General features: G+C 30.8%; 2 protein-coding genes across 2 annotated transcripts; one reads left to right on the top strand and one right to left on the bottom strand.

Annotated features, from left to right (window-relative positions):
* Nucleotides 1-9,146: 9,146 nt before the first annotated feature.
* LOC116779083 (uncharacterized) lies at nucleotides 9,147-10,012 on the bottom strand. Its single transcript, XM_032673244.2, has 3 exons — nucleotides 9,856-10,012; nucleotides 9,564-9,773; nucleotides 9,147-9,458 (listed from the first exon to the last, which is right to left on the bottom strand). The coding sequence occupies exons 1-3, from the start codon at nucleotides 9,865-9,867 to the stop codon at nucleotides 9,336-9,338; spliced, it is 345 nt and encodes a 114-aa protein (XP_032529135.1). The 5' UTR covers nucleotides 9,868-10,012; the 3' UTR covers nucleotides 9,147-9,335.
* Nucleotides 10,013-12,031: 2,019 nt separating this feature from the next.
* On the top strand, nucleotides 12,032-12,888 carry LOC133320863 (uncharacterized). The gene is made up of 3 exons (XM_061529850.1): nucleotides 12,032-12,135; nucleotides 12,219-12,428; nucleotides 12,576-12,888. Exons 1-3 carry the CDS (start codon nucleotides 12,124-12,126, stop codon nucleotides 12,696-12,698), a joined length of 345 nt encoding a protein of 114 aa, XP_061385834.1. The 5' UTR covers nucleotides 12,032-12,123; the 3' UTR covers nucleotides 12,699-12,888.
* Nucleotides 12,889-15,139: the final 2,251 nt, after the last annotated feature.

The raw sequence follows: 15,139 nt of genomic DNA, 5'->3' as shown, positions 1-15,139 counted from the left end.
AGAAAATTATCAGAACTCCAAATACACATTAGTGTGTTTTCATAAAAATATTTTTAATTTCATTAACAATTTGTTTTTAATATTTGTAAGTCATATTTGAAACTGAATTTATTTTGATTGATAATTAATAGTTATTTTATATAATCGATTTTATTAAATTGGATTTTGGCGAAGTCATCTTAAGACATTTAATAATAATAAATCAATAGAACTACCAAGCAATGTAAAACACTTGTACATGGGCTCTTACAAAGTCTGAAAAGAACAATATCAGTAAGTTCTAATATTCGTGGCGACTTTCTATGAAGTTTTGCCAAAGTAATTTCCTGGCTCTCTATAAAAACTTGTTATGTACAATTTATTGAAATGTTAAGACAATAAAGTGGAGCTAACAAGAAGTACAAAAATTATTATAAGAGTTTTGTTTTTAAGTATCTTACCTAAATATGTCTACATTTTATTGATAATTCTATCACTAGAATTTCGTACAAGTGGTTTATGCCTTTGACGTATTTCTCGGGATCGCTATCTTGACGAGAAAATGTATACATATGTAGGTATATAAAAATAAATGAAAAATAAGTATGACTGATTTGTCACTATTTTAAAATACAAACATTACTATTTTAATTGAGAATATTCATCTAGCAGTCTATATACACTCGTTGTTTTTACATAATAATAAATAGGTAAAGGTAAAATTTTTGGACCATGAAAAAAATGCTAAAACCTAAGTGTAAGGGGAAGTGTGAAATGAAATAAAACCTTTTTGTTTCTTTGCCTGTCTGCCTGTTTGTACGGACTAATCTCCAAAACGACTTAAATGATATTTTACATGGTGATGTCTAATATCCCTGGGTACCAAATAGGCTATTTTTAATCTTAATTAATTAAAGAAATCCCGTGGGATTGTTTAAAAACTGTAATCAATTACACAGATTTGTATACAACTTATGAATTTAATTTCCTAAATTTGATATGCTAATTTAATTACCCTATTCATTTAATTTTTATTTATTATAATTTCCAAAAGAGAGAGAGACAAAAAATAATTAAAAGACAATGTATGCAACAACGGTCTTATTGTTACAAGCAATTTTTTACAGACCTTATTGTAAGGTGCTCATAGGTATAAATTAATTGAGATTTAATTATGACAATAATTACTTATAATGTAGATAATACTTATTATTTCAGCCTGGCCCGCATTAATGCTCCATAGGTTTGGCTTATATTTTTCCCGATTTCCAAGAAGTAAAACATGAAAATGTTTGACCACAATAATAATCACTATTCAATCACTGTTTGAAGGTTTTCTTAAACTGTAAACCAATTTGTACTATTGGTAAATACTAATTCCCATGGTATTTTTGAGATGTTTATAGTTTCAAAGTGTTTCCCTTGAGCATTTGCTTGTCTGTATTACAGTTCCTTTGAAGAACGTACTACTTTTATAAGTAAAATTGTTTAAAGAGTAAAGTTGAATACCTACCTATTTCAAAGTACGTATATAAATAAATTAAGTTAATTTAAAGTAAGTTTTATTTCGTGAACCTTTTAGAAATGTTCTGAAATTTGACACCCTAAGATGGGAATGTTTTTCTAAAACTATGTTGTATAGTTGTATAGCCTTCATATTAGTTTAAGAGTAACGTCACCTATAAATGATGTACATCACAATGAATATCTCGATTAGCTTAAGACAAAAATGCTGTTTTTTTTGCATTGAATTTGATTTGACCATCATTCTATAACATTTTAAATTCATTAAGACCTTTTGAAAGTGAAAAACAACAGCATAAAACAATATTGTTTGTGTTTTGTTTCAATATGGATATCTTTTGTTAATCGGATTTTTTTCCTATAACAAGTTTCCGACCTTCCAATAAAGAGTAAATTAAATGAAAACAAAAAATTATACATCATTGATTTCTCACATTTCATTGAAAAATTAAAAGGAATAACTTTGAACACGCCATAACGTGGTGTTTAAATAACGATTATTTTTTAATTTCTTCAAAATATATAAAGTTAAATATATATTTAATTAAAATTCAAATGGTTTTGGAACTCTTCTTTGCTTATTATTACATCGATATTAAAGTCAAATATTTTATTCATGTTAAGAGCACAATTAATTATTAATAAAATTAAAATGTATTACCTTAAGCTTAAGAAACTTAACTAAAAAAAATTTATCATATATAAAATGTGAACACGATCGAGAATCCATTATTTGCACTACAAAATTCGAGTCTTTTACAAAATCAATATTTATCGTTTGATTCATCGAACGTATTATTTTTATCTTTAACACATAACATATTTTAAGTCACGTAATATAATTTAATATAATTAATGTATATGGGTCATTAAAAACAAAAATAATATGTATGATAAATATGACAGTATTATACCGTTGACATAACATATTAAATCATAAATGGTCATAGATCACGAATAACTTACAAAAATACACTCAAAATATGCGCACCGTGGCATGTCCGATTTTCATTTTTTTAACTGAATGCATACATTGCCATAAGGACTCGTTATATAATCTAAAGTTTAGCTTCTATAGCTATATCTCACGCGTATTGCAACAAAAGATGCTACAGTAGTACAAAAATATTGATTGGTAGAAAGGAATAATTGTCATATATTTATGTCCTAAAATTTTATTTAATATTAAAATTTAGTTACATAGAACCCAATAGGTCAGTTTAATTCTGCGTTTAAATGTCGGTACCGTAGCGTTGAAATGGCAATTTTTGTTCTAGTTTCTTGTCTATTGAAGTTATAGTAGAACTACATTACAGGCTTAATTCTAATCACAATATAAGAACAATAGTATGAAAACACAAAAATTGAAGCATTTTTAATTTTGAAAAATGTTTAGTCGTAAAAATCACAGCGATCTGAAAATCACCCAAATCGGCTTAGGAATCACTTGCTGCTGAATATTGGCCTCCTCCAAACTGCCACTACTCCCCGTCTTGTTTCTTCTGTATATACCGAGATCTACACTGTTATCCATGATTGTTATTCGAAAGCTTTAGGTCTCATCAGTTACTGGCCCTTCAAGCTACATGCCCAGTTCTAAGGTACATACAAAAGTTTAGCAACTCTCAGGTTTATGTCGATTTCATCGGTTTTTATTCAGAGCACCCTAAATGTGATTCGATCTAGTATTGAAACTTCCAGCGTAGTCTATTCTCATTGCCCTCGAAGTGACCTTGAATTTCCTAATAAAGACTACAGTTACTAACTACGTGTTTGATCCATATGAGTTTCCTTGTAAATAGACGTTGCAAATATATTAATATACTTTTAATTCTCGGTCTTAAATTAAACATAATTTTTACTCATTCATTTTCTCATCTCAAGCTCACATTTGTTATCTTCAGAAATTTCATTTAGTAGGATGAGGAAAGTTCCTAAATAAATATAACTGAGTTTCCTTAAACTTGTTTGGGAAGTTATCATCGCATTGTAATAAACAATATCCATGAATAATATGGTTTGTTAAAACGGTATCATGTTATGTAAATTATTTCAAAGTTGAAGGTGGAACAAACTTTATTCGTGACTTTGTTTGCTTGTTTGAACTTCACTGAAGAGCTCCAATTTTTTAAAGAATTATAACTAGTACAAAAATGTGAATAAAAAATAGTCTCCATTATTTGTTAGTGACCTAAATACAAGTAAAAATTTATATCTGAATCGTAGATTTAGTTTCGGGGTTTTTTTCGTAAATAAGTGATAAATAAACATACACACACATTTTACACATAGATTAAGCTTCGAATGAAAAGTATTATTAGAATGATTGCATATAAATTACAATCAAATCTAAATGTTACGATTACGATTATTGACTATTTTGACCAATTGAAATAGAGATAATATTTCTTTCTTAAATTTACGTCTGTTTTAATAAAGTAAGAATCTTGTCATATAATATAATATTGAGGTGATTTGCAATTAAGAAGGAATTCTTGGTTTCCTAAAGTCTACTTCAAATCAGTATCATGCTCTGAAGAAATAAATTTAACATTGTATAACGAATAAATCAATACTTTCAGTATTTTTTTAAAGCTATTTCCAGATTTGAAGAATTATATATAATTGATTGAGATTTGAAGAATTTATATAATTATTTATCTTTCACCTTTCTATAAAACATTCTAAGAGATTATTTTCATGAGATGATAGTGTACTAATTTGAATCAAACATAGTAAGGTATATTTACAAGTTAAGAATACAATATCAAATATAAAAAAAAAAACAAAAACAAAAAGTATTTCTAGTAATAAAGTATTAATTTTTTAGAATTTAATATTTGAAGACATCAAATAATCGACTGGCATTTGTATAAACTTCCAACGGAGTCTTCGCGGAAACCCAATAATATTTTAATACCGTAGACTGTAGAGTACAGACATCCCCTTCCAGACTTTAATAATATCTTCGGAGCACCAAAGAAAGAATATAAAAATTGAATAACTTGCTTTGCACTTTTAAGGTATTCACCGTTAGTCTGAATACGTACCGTGAAAGTGTTTTTTTTTTACCATACATTGTACAAAATACAATTTCGATACTTATTCTCATTAATAAATTAATATAAGTTTTTTTTATTCAATCAAATATACAATGATCCTTATTATGCTAAGGCATAATCATACTTTATTCTTTCTTTTCTTTATATAATATTTTGTTTATTCTTTGAATATGATACTTTAGATATTGATTTACTGAATATACGTCTGTCTATATAGTCTGTGACTCGTTATTACCTTAAAAGTATTCATCAAGCTGTTATGTTTTTTATTTATTTCGCTGATATTCGTTAAAGTAACAAATAAAGGATCATCAAGTAACAGCTTTTGTCTCGCGATTATTGTTGTTTGTTAAACGGTATCCGACATTCAAGTATAATAAATGATAATTATTTTGATCTCCTTCTTGTCAAGACTTCAAGTTATAGTAATCATTCGTTAGATTTCTGCGTTAACAGTGGAAAAGTCGAGTTAGAAACGTAGTTTGCACATAATTTCATTTCCAAACCAAATTTATTCATATTTTTATTTACAGCCACACAAAGTTGAAATTAGTTTGTAGACTTAAAAAATTTCGGGAGACAAATAAATTTGACGAACTAGCACTGAGTCTGGTGAGTTATGCGATTAAATAAAAATGTCTGCGGCTCAAGCTTTAAATGGTAGACAGACGATATTTTTGGTGCAAATGATGATGATTACAATTGAGTTGTGGGGCAAACTAAATAGCTAATACTCTTATGAGTCTTAACGTAATTAGTTATGAAAATGCTCTATAAAATAACTGCAATTAAAAATATAAAGTAAAATTTAAGGTAATGGAACAATTAAAAAACGCTTAACAGCAAGGGATCAGAACGAACATCGTACGTATTCAAAGACATGTTTAATAGATATTTTGTAAGAGTTAAAGTGTTAAGGTTCCATCCATATAAGGCAACACATTTTGCCAATTACTTATAACTAGAATGGTTAATATACTTTAAGTTAATGCCAAAAATATAAATGACACACAATTTTGTTGTATCTTTTGTTTGAAATAATGTATATTCACTGAAAACCAAAATTAAAACTATTTATAAGTTAATCTTTAGCAGTAGAACTTTTAAATGTAATAGAAAAACCAATTTTACTTTTTCTACGTTGGAGAATCAGGACGTTTTGAGCTGTTTCTTTGTAGATAGATTAGAGGATCTTGGATGAAAGGATTTTAGGACAGGGCAATTGTGTGAAGTCTATGTATGAGAAAGCTGTGAGTTAAGCATTCTACTAGCCTAGGATATTCATCAGATTCTTCAAAGACGTTTGTGAGTTGATGCCCTTGAGTTAGGTCATGTCTCAGTTTCTTGGCTGGTTTCAAAGTGATTTTCCACTCGGGTATGTTACGTAGGCAGTTGAGAACAACGTTATCTTGTCTGTACTACAACACCAAACAAAATTGTTCTTCTATAAAATTGATTCTTTTAAATCCTTCTTTAAAATTGATTTATTCCCTTTCAGTTTAATATTATTATTTAAATAGTTGAGTGTAAGTTAGTTAGTTAATTATAAAAACTTTATTATGAAATAAAATGATGAGGGATCAGTTTCTTGTCGACCTAGCTAAGTTAGTATATAATTATAATGATTTTTTGGATACGTAAAAAAATAAAGACATATTTTTTTTTAAATAGATGATCGATGAAATAGTACAAGTTATTATTTCCATGATCATAAATTCAAGATGGCAACAGTAAATAACGTCACATCGAATATAAACGACTTAAATATATCAATCACCCCATTACCACCTACTGTTAACATAACAGCCAATATCCTATTCAATCTGCATTGAGGGTGATAAATTTTCAACATAAAATAGGGGTTCGTAGTTTGGTTGTCAATAAACCTGGATCTGTTTTTGACAGTGACGTATTTTCAACGTTACAACATGAATTACTATAGATAAGTTGTATAGTCTTATTAGGGCCTTTGACGGTATATATGTACACATTTCGAAAAGTTCTGGGTACATTAACATAATCTTTACTTAATTATTGTATTAAATTAACATAAGGTAAAAAATGTACTCGAAATGACTTATAGAGTTATGAGGGTTTCTTACACATAACTTGTATATATATCTACATAGATAGAGAGATACATTATGAATGCGTGATAAGATTTTTATATGAAACACTTTTCTTCGGATAACTAAATGATTTCTCTTATTTTATTTTTACATTTTGCTTCAATTAAAAGGCTTTCATCTGTTCTACTTGTGATCACGGTTGCTAAATAATAATCGAAACGTCAGAAAAAAGTAAAAATAATTAAAATATCGTAGTTATCCGAAAAACATTGTTTCATTTTAATCTATTTTAGCGATAATGGTTTTGGAAAAGCAAAATTTTCCGCGATTGTGATGTTTCTATTCTAGGCTTTTGTGTCTATGAATATATTTTATTTTACATATGCTCGTGTTGGAATTTATTTACCTGTTTTTTAAGCATTTAACGATATATTTTTACAATGTTAAATATAACCTATTTGATTCCAAAGCAATGTTTTTACGTGTGATTCGGTATAATAGGAAGAAAAATTAATACTAGTATTAGATTAATAATAATCTTAAAACGCAGAATTAGCCGTAACATTAATAATCTTATATCTACCAAATATATGTGTATGTTGATTATATATATAGCAAAATTTCTTAAAATACTGTCACTCAATTTTAAATGCAAAGTACATATGACATATTGTTTGTGATGTTGAACTCTCATATTATATAAAGAGGTAATTGAAACTGAAATTATTTTCACTCGTGTAAAACAAATTTATTACCACTTTTAAATTTATAACCAGGGCCCACAGAACCTATTACTTATAGTGACACATTCGTGTTGGATAAAATCATTTACATAAAAACCGAAAAATATATGTATACATTAACGCAGGACTTGTATAAGATTTATAAAATGGAGACCTATTCTATGTTATATTATTATTGATCTGAGGTTGTTCTAAAACTCAAATTTGGTTAGAAAAAAATTATACAGGCAAAAATGAAGAAAAAAATTACATAGTTTACCTTCAACGAGGAGTTAATCCAAATTTGTCAGTGCATAAGTGACAGTTTAGCATCAAAGAAGATAGATAGGCGAGAGATAGCTGCCGGACGCGTCCCAAGGGAGACATTTTTCAAGCATTCAAATTACCGGCTCAGTTCATTCTGAATATTTATGTGGGGACGTAACTGACATTAATAATGTCACTCGACAATATCGTCCCTTACTGGAGGATTTTAAAAGAATATCCGTTTTGTCTTAATGTTCATTTAAATTAAATAAGCTATATTTAGACTTGTTCTATCATACGAAATGTTCTAAAACTTTCATTGGTTAATTTAAATATTATATTCTGGTCTTACAGTAAAAATGGTGACTAAAATAAATGAATGTTAATTTCCCTTGCCAAATAGATTATTTTAAAAATTCTTACATACAAGAACCCTGACAAATCGTGACCCTTTCATGAATTTGGGTCGGTAGTTTATACAATTAATATATCTTCATGAACCTGAAATAATTATCTTATCTAATGATTGTATTCTAAAAAATATTAAATCTAGGTTCTTAATTATTTAATTAATTATAATTAACTAAAGAAAGCCTAATATTAAAGTTATAGTAAGAAACATAAAAGAGAAATGTATATTTTTTAAAATCTTTTAAATATTTTTATGACAGATTGTTTTTCTACTTTTTCGCAAATAATATAAAGTAATTTAATAAAGCCGGTTGCAGATTATTAAATTTATATATGATTTAAGTGCTTCATGATATTTCCTTTTTAGTGTTAGAGATTTGATGAGATGTTAAATAAATTAATATTAATAGAGCTATTAACAATTGCGGTCAGTTCAATACTAACGAGACTATACACTTGACTTGATTATCAATTTGTCTATTAAGATACGAGTTTCAAAATGCAGAAAGTAATTATTTTTATGTTTAAGGCACGTAAAGACAGTTGATTTTTTTATGTTTACAATTATAATAGTTGGTTGGTTAAGTTTTAAAGCGTAATCATCCGTAAAAAATTATTACAATACTGAATCAACATTTAGCATAAAACTAATGAACAATTCTATAACAAATTTATATTGAAATGCACAATTTAAAACTTTACCTTGACCTTGAAATGATTTAAATTTTAATTTTGGGTCAATGATGTTAGGGCAATCAAAATAACATAATATTCATAAGTATTACAAAATAACGGAATAACTGATCTCCTTTATAAAAGAGCTAGCGAGGTGTTGCGTAACCACACGCTCTGTGGACTCGAATCGAATACGTAATTTACACAATACCGTTACAATTGGACCGTTTACGGAGATCCTAATGATTTCGAGGCCTCGAGGGGGCGTGAAATTAATTTTAGATTTATTTTGAAATTTTTCGTGATAACATTGTTTTTGTTATCTTTTTTATATTATTTAATTATATTTTCACTAATACATATAGTGACGTTACAACATCAGATAAAAAAGGAATTTGGCACACGTATGGTTATTATTAAAAGAAAAAGACACCAAATAGATAAAAAAATATTTTTATTATATTAAAATTACTTTTGGTTGTTACAAGCCTCGGAACAATAATTTTACATTGCATCAAATGAGCTCATATTCAAACGCAGCTTAATTTGGCTATGAATCATTCTTAAGACTTTTGGTGGAAATATATATATAAATTGACTATATTATCTAAATTTCTGATTCACATTCACCACCAGCCTTGAGACAGAGAAGGAACGTAGTGAGAGTCTTCTACTATCTTCGAAACCTTTACTACTTGTGGTACGGACACTATCTTAGGCACAGACACAATCTTCTTAACTTCCACCACCTAGAAATAGAAAATACGAAGTTAGTCAAAGGGAAATATTATTATAATGTATACCTAAAATCAACAATGAGCAAAGATCAAGAGTTTAAAAGTCGGGATCTATACCTTAGGGACCTCCACAATTTTGTGGCTGGAGATGATCTTGGCCGGAGCTGAGTAACTGATATGTTCATCGAAACCGTGGCTTAATCCAAGATCGTAGGAGCTGTGTCCGAGGTCGTAGCTGCTGCTGAACCCGCCATGGAGGAATCCACGCTTGTCACGTTTGCCTTCTGGGGCTGCGAAGGCAGCGACGGCAAGGAGGACTACACATGCCTAGTATAAAAAATAGATCTTAACTCAAAATCTTTTGCAGATGAAGATCAAATAAAAAGTAGGTATTTTCTTTAATACTTACGAATACTTTCATTTTGTTTAAAATGGTGTTACTTTTGATTTATTTGAGAGGAATTAAGTGACTGATAATAGTAGAGTCAAATCCCAGGTATATATATGTATGTTCGAGGCTGTGTACTAACACTCCCCGGCCACTCTTGCGCAAAACTATCATATAATTAATGAATGATTTCGTTATTCGCGGCTGCGTATCTAATATTCAATAAGATATTAAATTAATATATTTTAAATATATTTCCTATGTGTTTGGATCTTTTTGCAATAAGGTTTTGAAAATAACAAAATAGTTCGTAAAATTAATCGAAGGTTGGACAGAAAATTAATACAGAATGTTAATTTTACACTTATATCTTAAAATTATTGTGTAACTGATTATATTTGAATTATATTATTTTTGATATTAGTGTCTGTTTTAAAATTTAAGGTAATAATACGCTTTTAGATATAAATTTTGTTTGTATTAGAAACTGCAACAAATCTAGCCTGATAGTTATTGAATGTATGTATGTAAAAATTTCATAAGGGCTTATTTTGGAAAAAGTATAAAGATATATTAAATGTATTAGTAAAATATAAAATCAATCTTTATAATGGCTTATTCAATTCAATTGTTTTATTGAGGTTTTTATTTATATCTGACGATTGTTATCATATATGTAGAATAACAAAAAGGAAATGTTTTTTAATTTCCACAGTTTAAAATATTAGATTATGAAATATGTTTGGGCAATATTTTGCCTTGAATTTAAAAATATTAGATATTATAGATCGTTAGTGATATCATGAAGTAATTTTTATAGTTATAAAATTTACGACATAGATTTGTTTTTAGCGAGCACGGGTGTACGCGCATTAATATCAGATCCGACCACATTATGTTTCCTCATAACGTCTGCGTTACATTGCAATATATTAGGACATACAACTAAGTTTACGTGCCGTTACCTGGGTAATTGTAATTTTATTCCGCGTGTTTTTTTAAATATGTAGAATAAGTATTCTAGGCTCACATGACGAGAATCTAACACGTTTCTTTTCTTCAAAAGTGTATTTTGAGGACAGTACTGATGTCGCCTTCGTGTTATATAAAAAATAAATAAAAACACTAACCAAAACACATTTTAAGCATAAAATATAATAATAATTATATATAAAATTATATCAAGGAAATTTACGACAGCAGAGATTATAAATAAATTAGGTGACTGTCTTATAGTTTCAAATAAGTAAGATGTTTTATTTATATAATATGTCCCTAAAAATATATGATGGAATACTTTCCTACTGATTTTATAAATAAAGGATTTTTTAATTTAAGTCTCTGGAATCCATTAAACTTTTTTTGTGTGCTAAAACTATTAAAGAGTCAAAGTCAACTACCTAAAGTTTGACAGAAAATAATTTCAAAACGATACATACTCAATCCTATTTAAGAAATCTCTAGGTTAAAGATAGGTAGCTGCTAGATTATGGCTCAGGATTTTTTTTTATGAAATTTAATTATTCAGATTTGAAAATGAAGAAAACGTGAATCATAATATCAACACCACAATGTGAAGAATTGTGCGTTATATATAAGAATTATAATTAAAATACCTGGCTTACAAACCTGCCTTTGAAAAGAGTCGCGGGAAGGAAGATAAAGTGTATTTGATAATGATAATAATTGAATTAATATTATGAATCCAAGTGTATGAATATGTCTATGAAATCCCATCTCACTTAATAATGCAAAAACCGCGAATAAATCTTAATGGAATTATGAATATGATATAAATACATAGCAATGGTGTAACAAGAATATAAAATACTCGTACTTTTGTTCCAAGTAATTAGAAGTGTGTGGTATAAAAGTTGTTATTTAGAATTAAACGAAGGCTTTAATAACAGTTTCTAGTACAATATAAATTTAAGTGCTATCAGAATAGACTATATTACATTATTTCATTCCATAATCTTAGATCACTTTGAGCAGAAAAGATCTTTTTAAGAAAACCTTACTAACTTCCATTAAAATCTGATAAGTATTCAAAATTGTATCTAATGAAAGTCATATAAATCATGGGCGCCATTAAAATATATATATTTTTTTTAATATAGGTTGTCGCAAATAACGTAATACTTGATTAATTATAATAGTTTTGCGCAAGAGTGGCTGGGGAGTGTTGGTATTCAACCTCGAACATATATATACCCGAGAATCGAATGCATTATAATCAGTCACTAAATTCCTTTGAAATAAATCAAAAGTAACACCATTTTAAACAAAATGAAAGTATTCGTAAGTATTAAAGAAAATACCTACTTTTTATTTTATTTCCATCTGCAAAACATTTTGAGTTAAGATCTATTTTTTTATACTAGGCATGTGTAGTCCTCCTCGCCGTCGCTGCCTTCGCAGCCCCAGAAGGCAAACGTGACAAGCGTGGATTCCTTCATGGCGGGTTCAGCAGCGGCTATGACCTCGGACACAGCTCCTACGATCTTGGATTAAGCCACGGTTTCGATGAACATATCAGTTACTCAGCTCCGGCCAAGATCATCTCCAGCCACAAAATTGTGGAGGTCCCTAAGGTATAGATCCCGACTTTTAAACTCTTGATCTTTGCTCATTGTTGATTTCAGGTATACATTATAATAATATTTCCCTTTGAATAACTTCGTATTTTCTACATTATAATAATATTTCCCTTTGAATAACTTCGTATTTTCTATTTCTAGGTCGTGGAAGTTAAGAAGATTGTGTCTGTGCCTAAGATAGTGTCCGTACCACAAGTAGTAAAGGTTTCGAAGATAGTAGAAGACTCTCACTACGTTCCTTCTCTGTCTCAAGGCTGGTGGTGAATGTGAATCAGAAATTTAGATAATATAGTCAATTTATATATATATTTCCACCAGAAGTCTTAAGAATGATTCATAGCCAAATTAAGCTACGTTTGAATATGAGCTCATTTGATGCAATGTAATTATTGTTCCGAGGCTTGTAACAACCAAAAGTACTATTAATGTAATAAAAATATTTTTTTTACTTAAATCGGCTTTTTATTGTAGATTGACAAGTATTTATGTACTTACATATATTTTAATGTTGTGGAAGTGAATTATTATTTTTAGGACCCAATGGGAAAGTCCACAAAAGTCAATTAAGTTATTTGACTAGGCTTCAAATAATAACCTTTCAAATCACAGCTTCATAAAATTTTGATGCACTTGTACGTCCATAACGAAGTTCATGCCAAATTGCATATCACTTCGCTGTTTAGATAGTCGTTCAGGTTCTTCACATACAGCTTCTTTCATTTTAATCTTAGCGAATTCTAAAAAAAAATAAACTTGTAAATTAGCACTTTTATGAAAATCTATACATATAATAAGAAGGTAAAAATCGAATCTCTGTATATATATTTACATTAATTAATTAATACATTAAATATTTTTCCAAAAAACTGATAGGAGGCAATTAAAGAAGAGTCATAGAAACCTAAAAAACAATTTTTGGATTTTTTGTTTGTCTGTCTGTCTGGTACGTTATAACTTTAAAACTAATCAAAGGATTTGATTGCGGTTTTGACAGTTGGATTAAATATAATTAGGAGCATTGTCAAAATTTGTTTCGTCAAAATCGGTTAAGGGAAAAAGAAGTTATGGTGAATTGAAAATTTTACTTCAAGCACTGCTTCAAAACTTTTAAATTTAACTTAATATTGATAAGATTAGTTATATATTAGTTAATAGTTAATTAGTTATATTAGTTACTAAAAAAATACGTTCTAATTTATGTTAATCTTAATATAAAAACTTTATGAGAGGTAACAAAAATAACAAATAATGCAGTGCGCGCGGGCGCGGTTGAAGTGTTGAACACTGTGCTCGATAGATGGCGTTGATAAAATATGTTATCAACCTAGATCGCGGTGTTAAGCTTCTCCGTTGTGTAATGACTACCACGCGGTTCAAAAGTTCATTATTTAAAATCCGATTCGAGGAACTACTACAGTTCCTGGAAGATAAATTCCCCAATATTTACCACCAATACACTGACCCTTGCAAGCCACTGAGGATGGCCTCTTTCGACACGGATAGCCCGGCTTCACCAGGCTGCCCACAACGCCGCATTCCATCCGATATTGAATGCTCCGATAACGAGTGGGAGTCTTCTTCTTCGCTGACTTCTGACGCCGAGGAGGACAACGACGGGTTCAGGCCCGTTGTATCTAAATCGGGGAAGAGGAAGGCGGCGAAGTCGCTGAAGGCTCCGACGCCAGTTAAGAAAATAGTGATGTCACCCACAGCTGCCGGCGCGGCTGCGCGCGCCCCTGCGGGCACACCTGTGTCTGCACCTGTGGGCACATCTGTGTCCGCTTCGCCCGCACCTGTCCGCACAGCTGCGAGTACAACACTACCGACCACCGCGTGGCAAAAAGATAAGCCGATGTTGCCTCCGCCGCTCTACATTAGAACCAACAAAAGCTGGAACGATATTTCCAGCTTACTAAACGACAAAAATATTAATTTTACGTCAGCCCGGAACACGGCAGTAAGGATCAAGGTCTCTGCAGCCACTCCAACCGACCACCATGCATTGACCGCGATGTTACGGAAAAAAAATATTGAGTACCACACCTACGCCCTCCCGGAGGAGCGTAGGCTTACAGTAGTAATCAAGGGTCTCCCCGCGGAGATACCCGCTGAAATTATTAAAGAGGACCTTCTGTCCCAAAATCTGTCAGTGTTGGAAGTGCATCGCATGCACAGGCCCAACAAAAAACCATTGGACATGGTTTTAGTCCACTTATCTCTTACCCCGGAAGGTAAGAGAATCTACAACATTATATCCATTTGCCGATTGTCGGGCTTGGAAATCGAGCCCCCGAGAAACCGCGGCGCCCCGGGGCAATGCTACCGATACCAACTATATGGCCATTCGCAGAGGTTCTGCTACGCACGCCCGCGCTGCGTAAAGTGCCTAGGCGACGATGTCACATCCGACTGCAGCAGGGTCGGGCCTACGGAGGAGCCGCCTAGCTGCGTCTTGTGCGGCCAGCAGGGTCATCCCGCGAACTTTCGCGGATGTCCCAAAGCGCCGCACTGGGCGAAAGCTGGGCGGAAACCCAACAAAGCCCAGGGGCCGGCTCCCATCCCTGCTGCTCCTCCTGCAAAAAAACGCCTGGCATAGGCCTAGAGTTATTAACGAACCGACAGCAACCCAGGCCCCTAAGGCACCCATGACCCCTCAGGCAACCTAGGCCTCTAAGGCAACACAGGCCCCTAAGACACCCATGGCC

The sequence above is a fragment of the Danaus plexippus genome, chromosome 6 (genome assembly GCF_018135715.1).
Source record: "Danaus plexippus chromosome 6, MEX_DaPlex, whole genome shotgun sequence".
Classification (NCBI taxonomy): Eukaryota; Metazoa; Arthropoda; class Insecta; order Lepidoptera; family Nymphalidae; genus Danaus; species Danaus plexippus.
The sequence above is the reverse complement of the archived record's forward strand: the minus strand, read 5'-3'. Positions and strand labels throughout refer to the sequence as shown.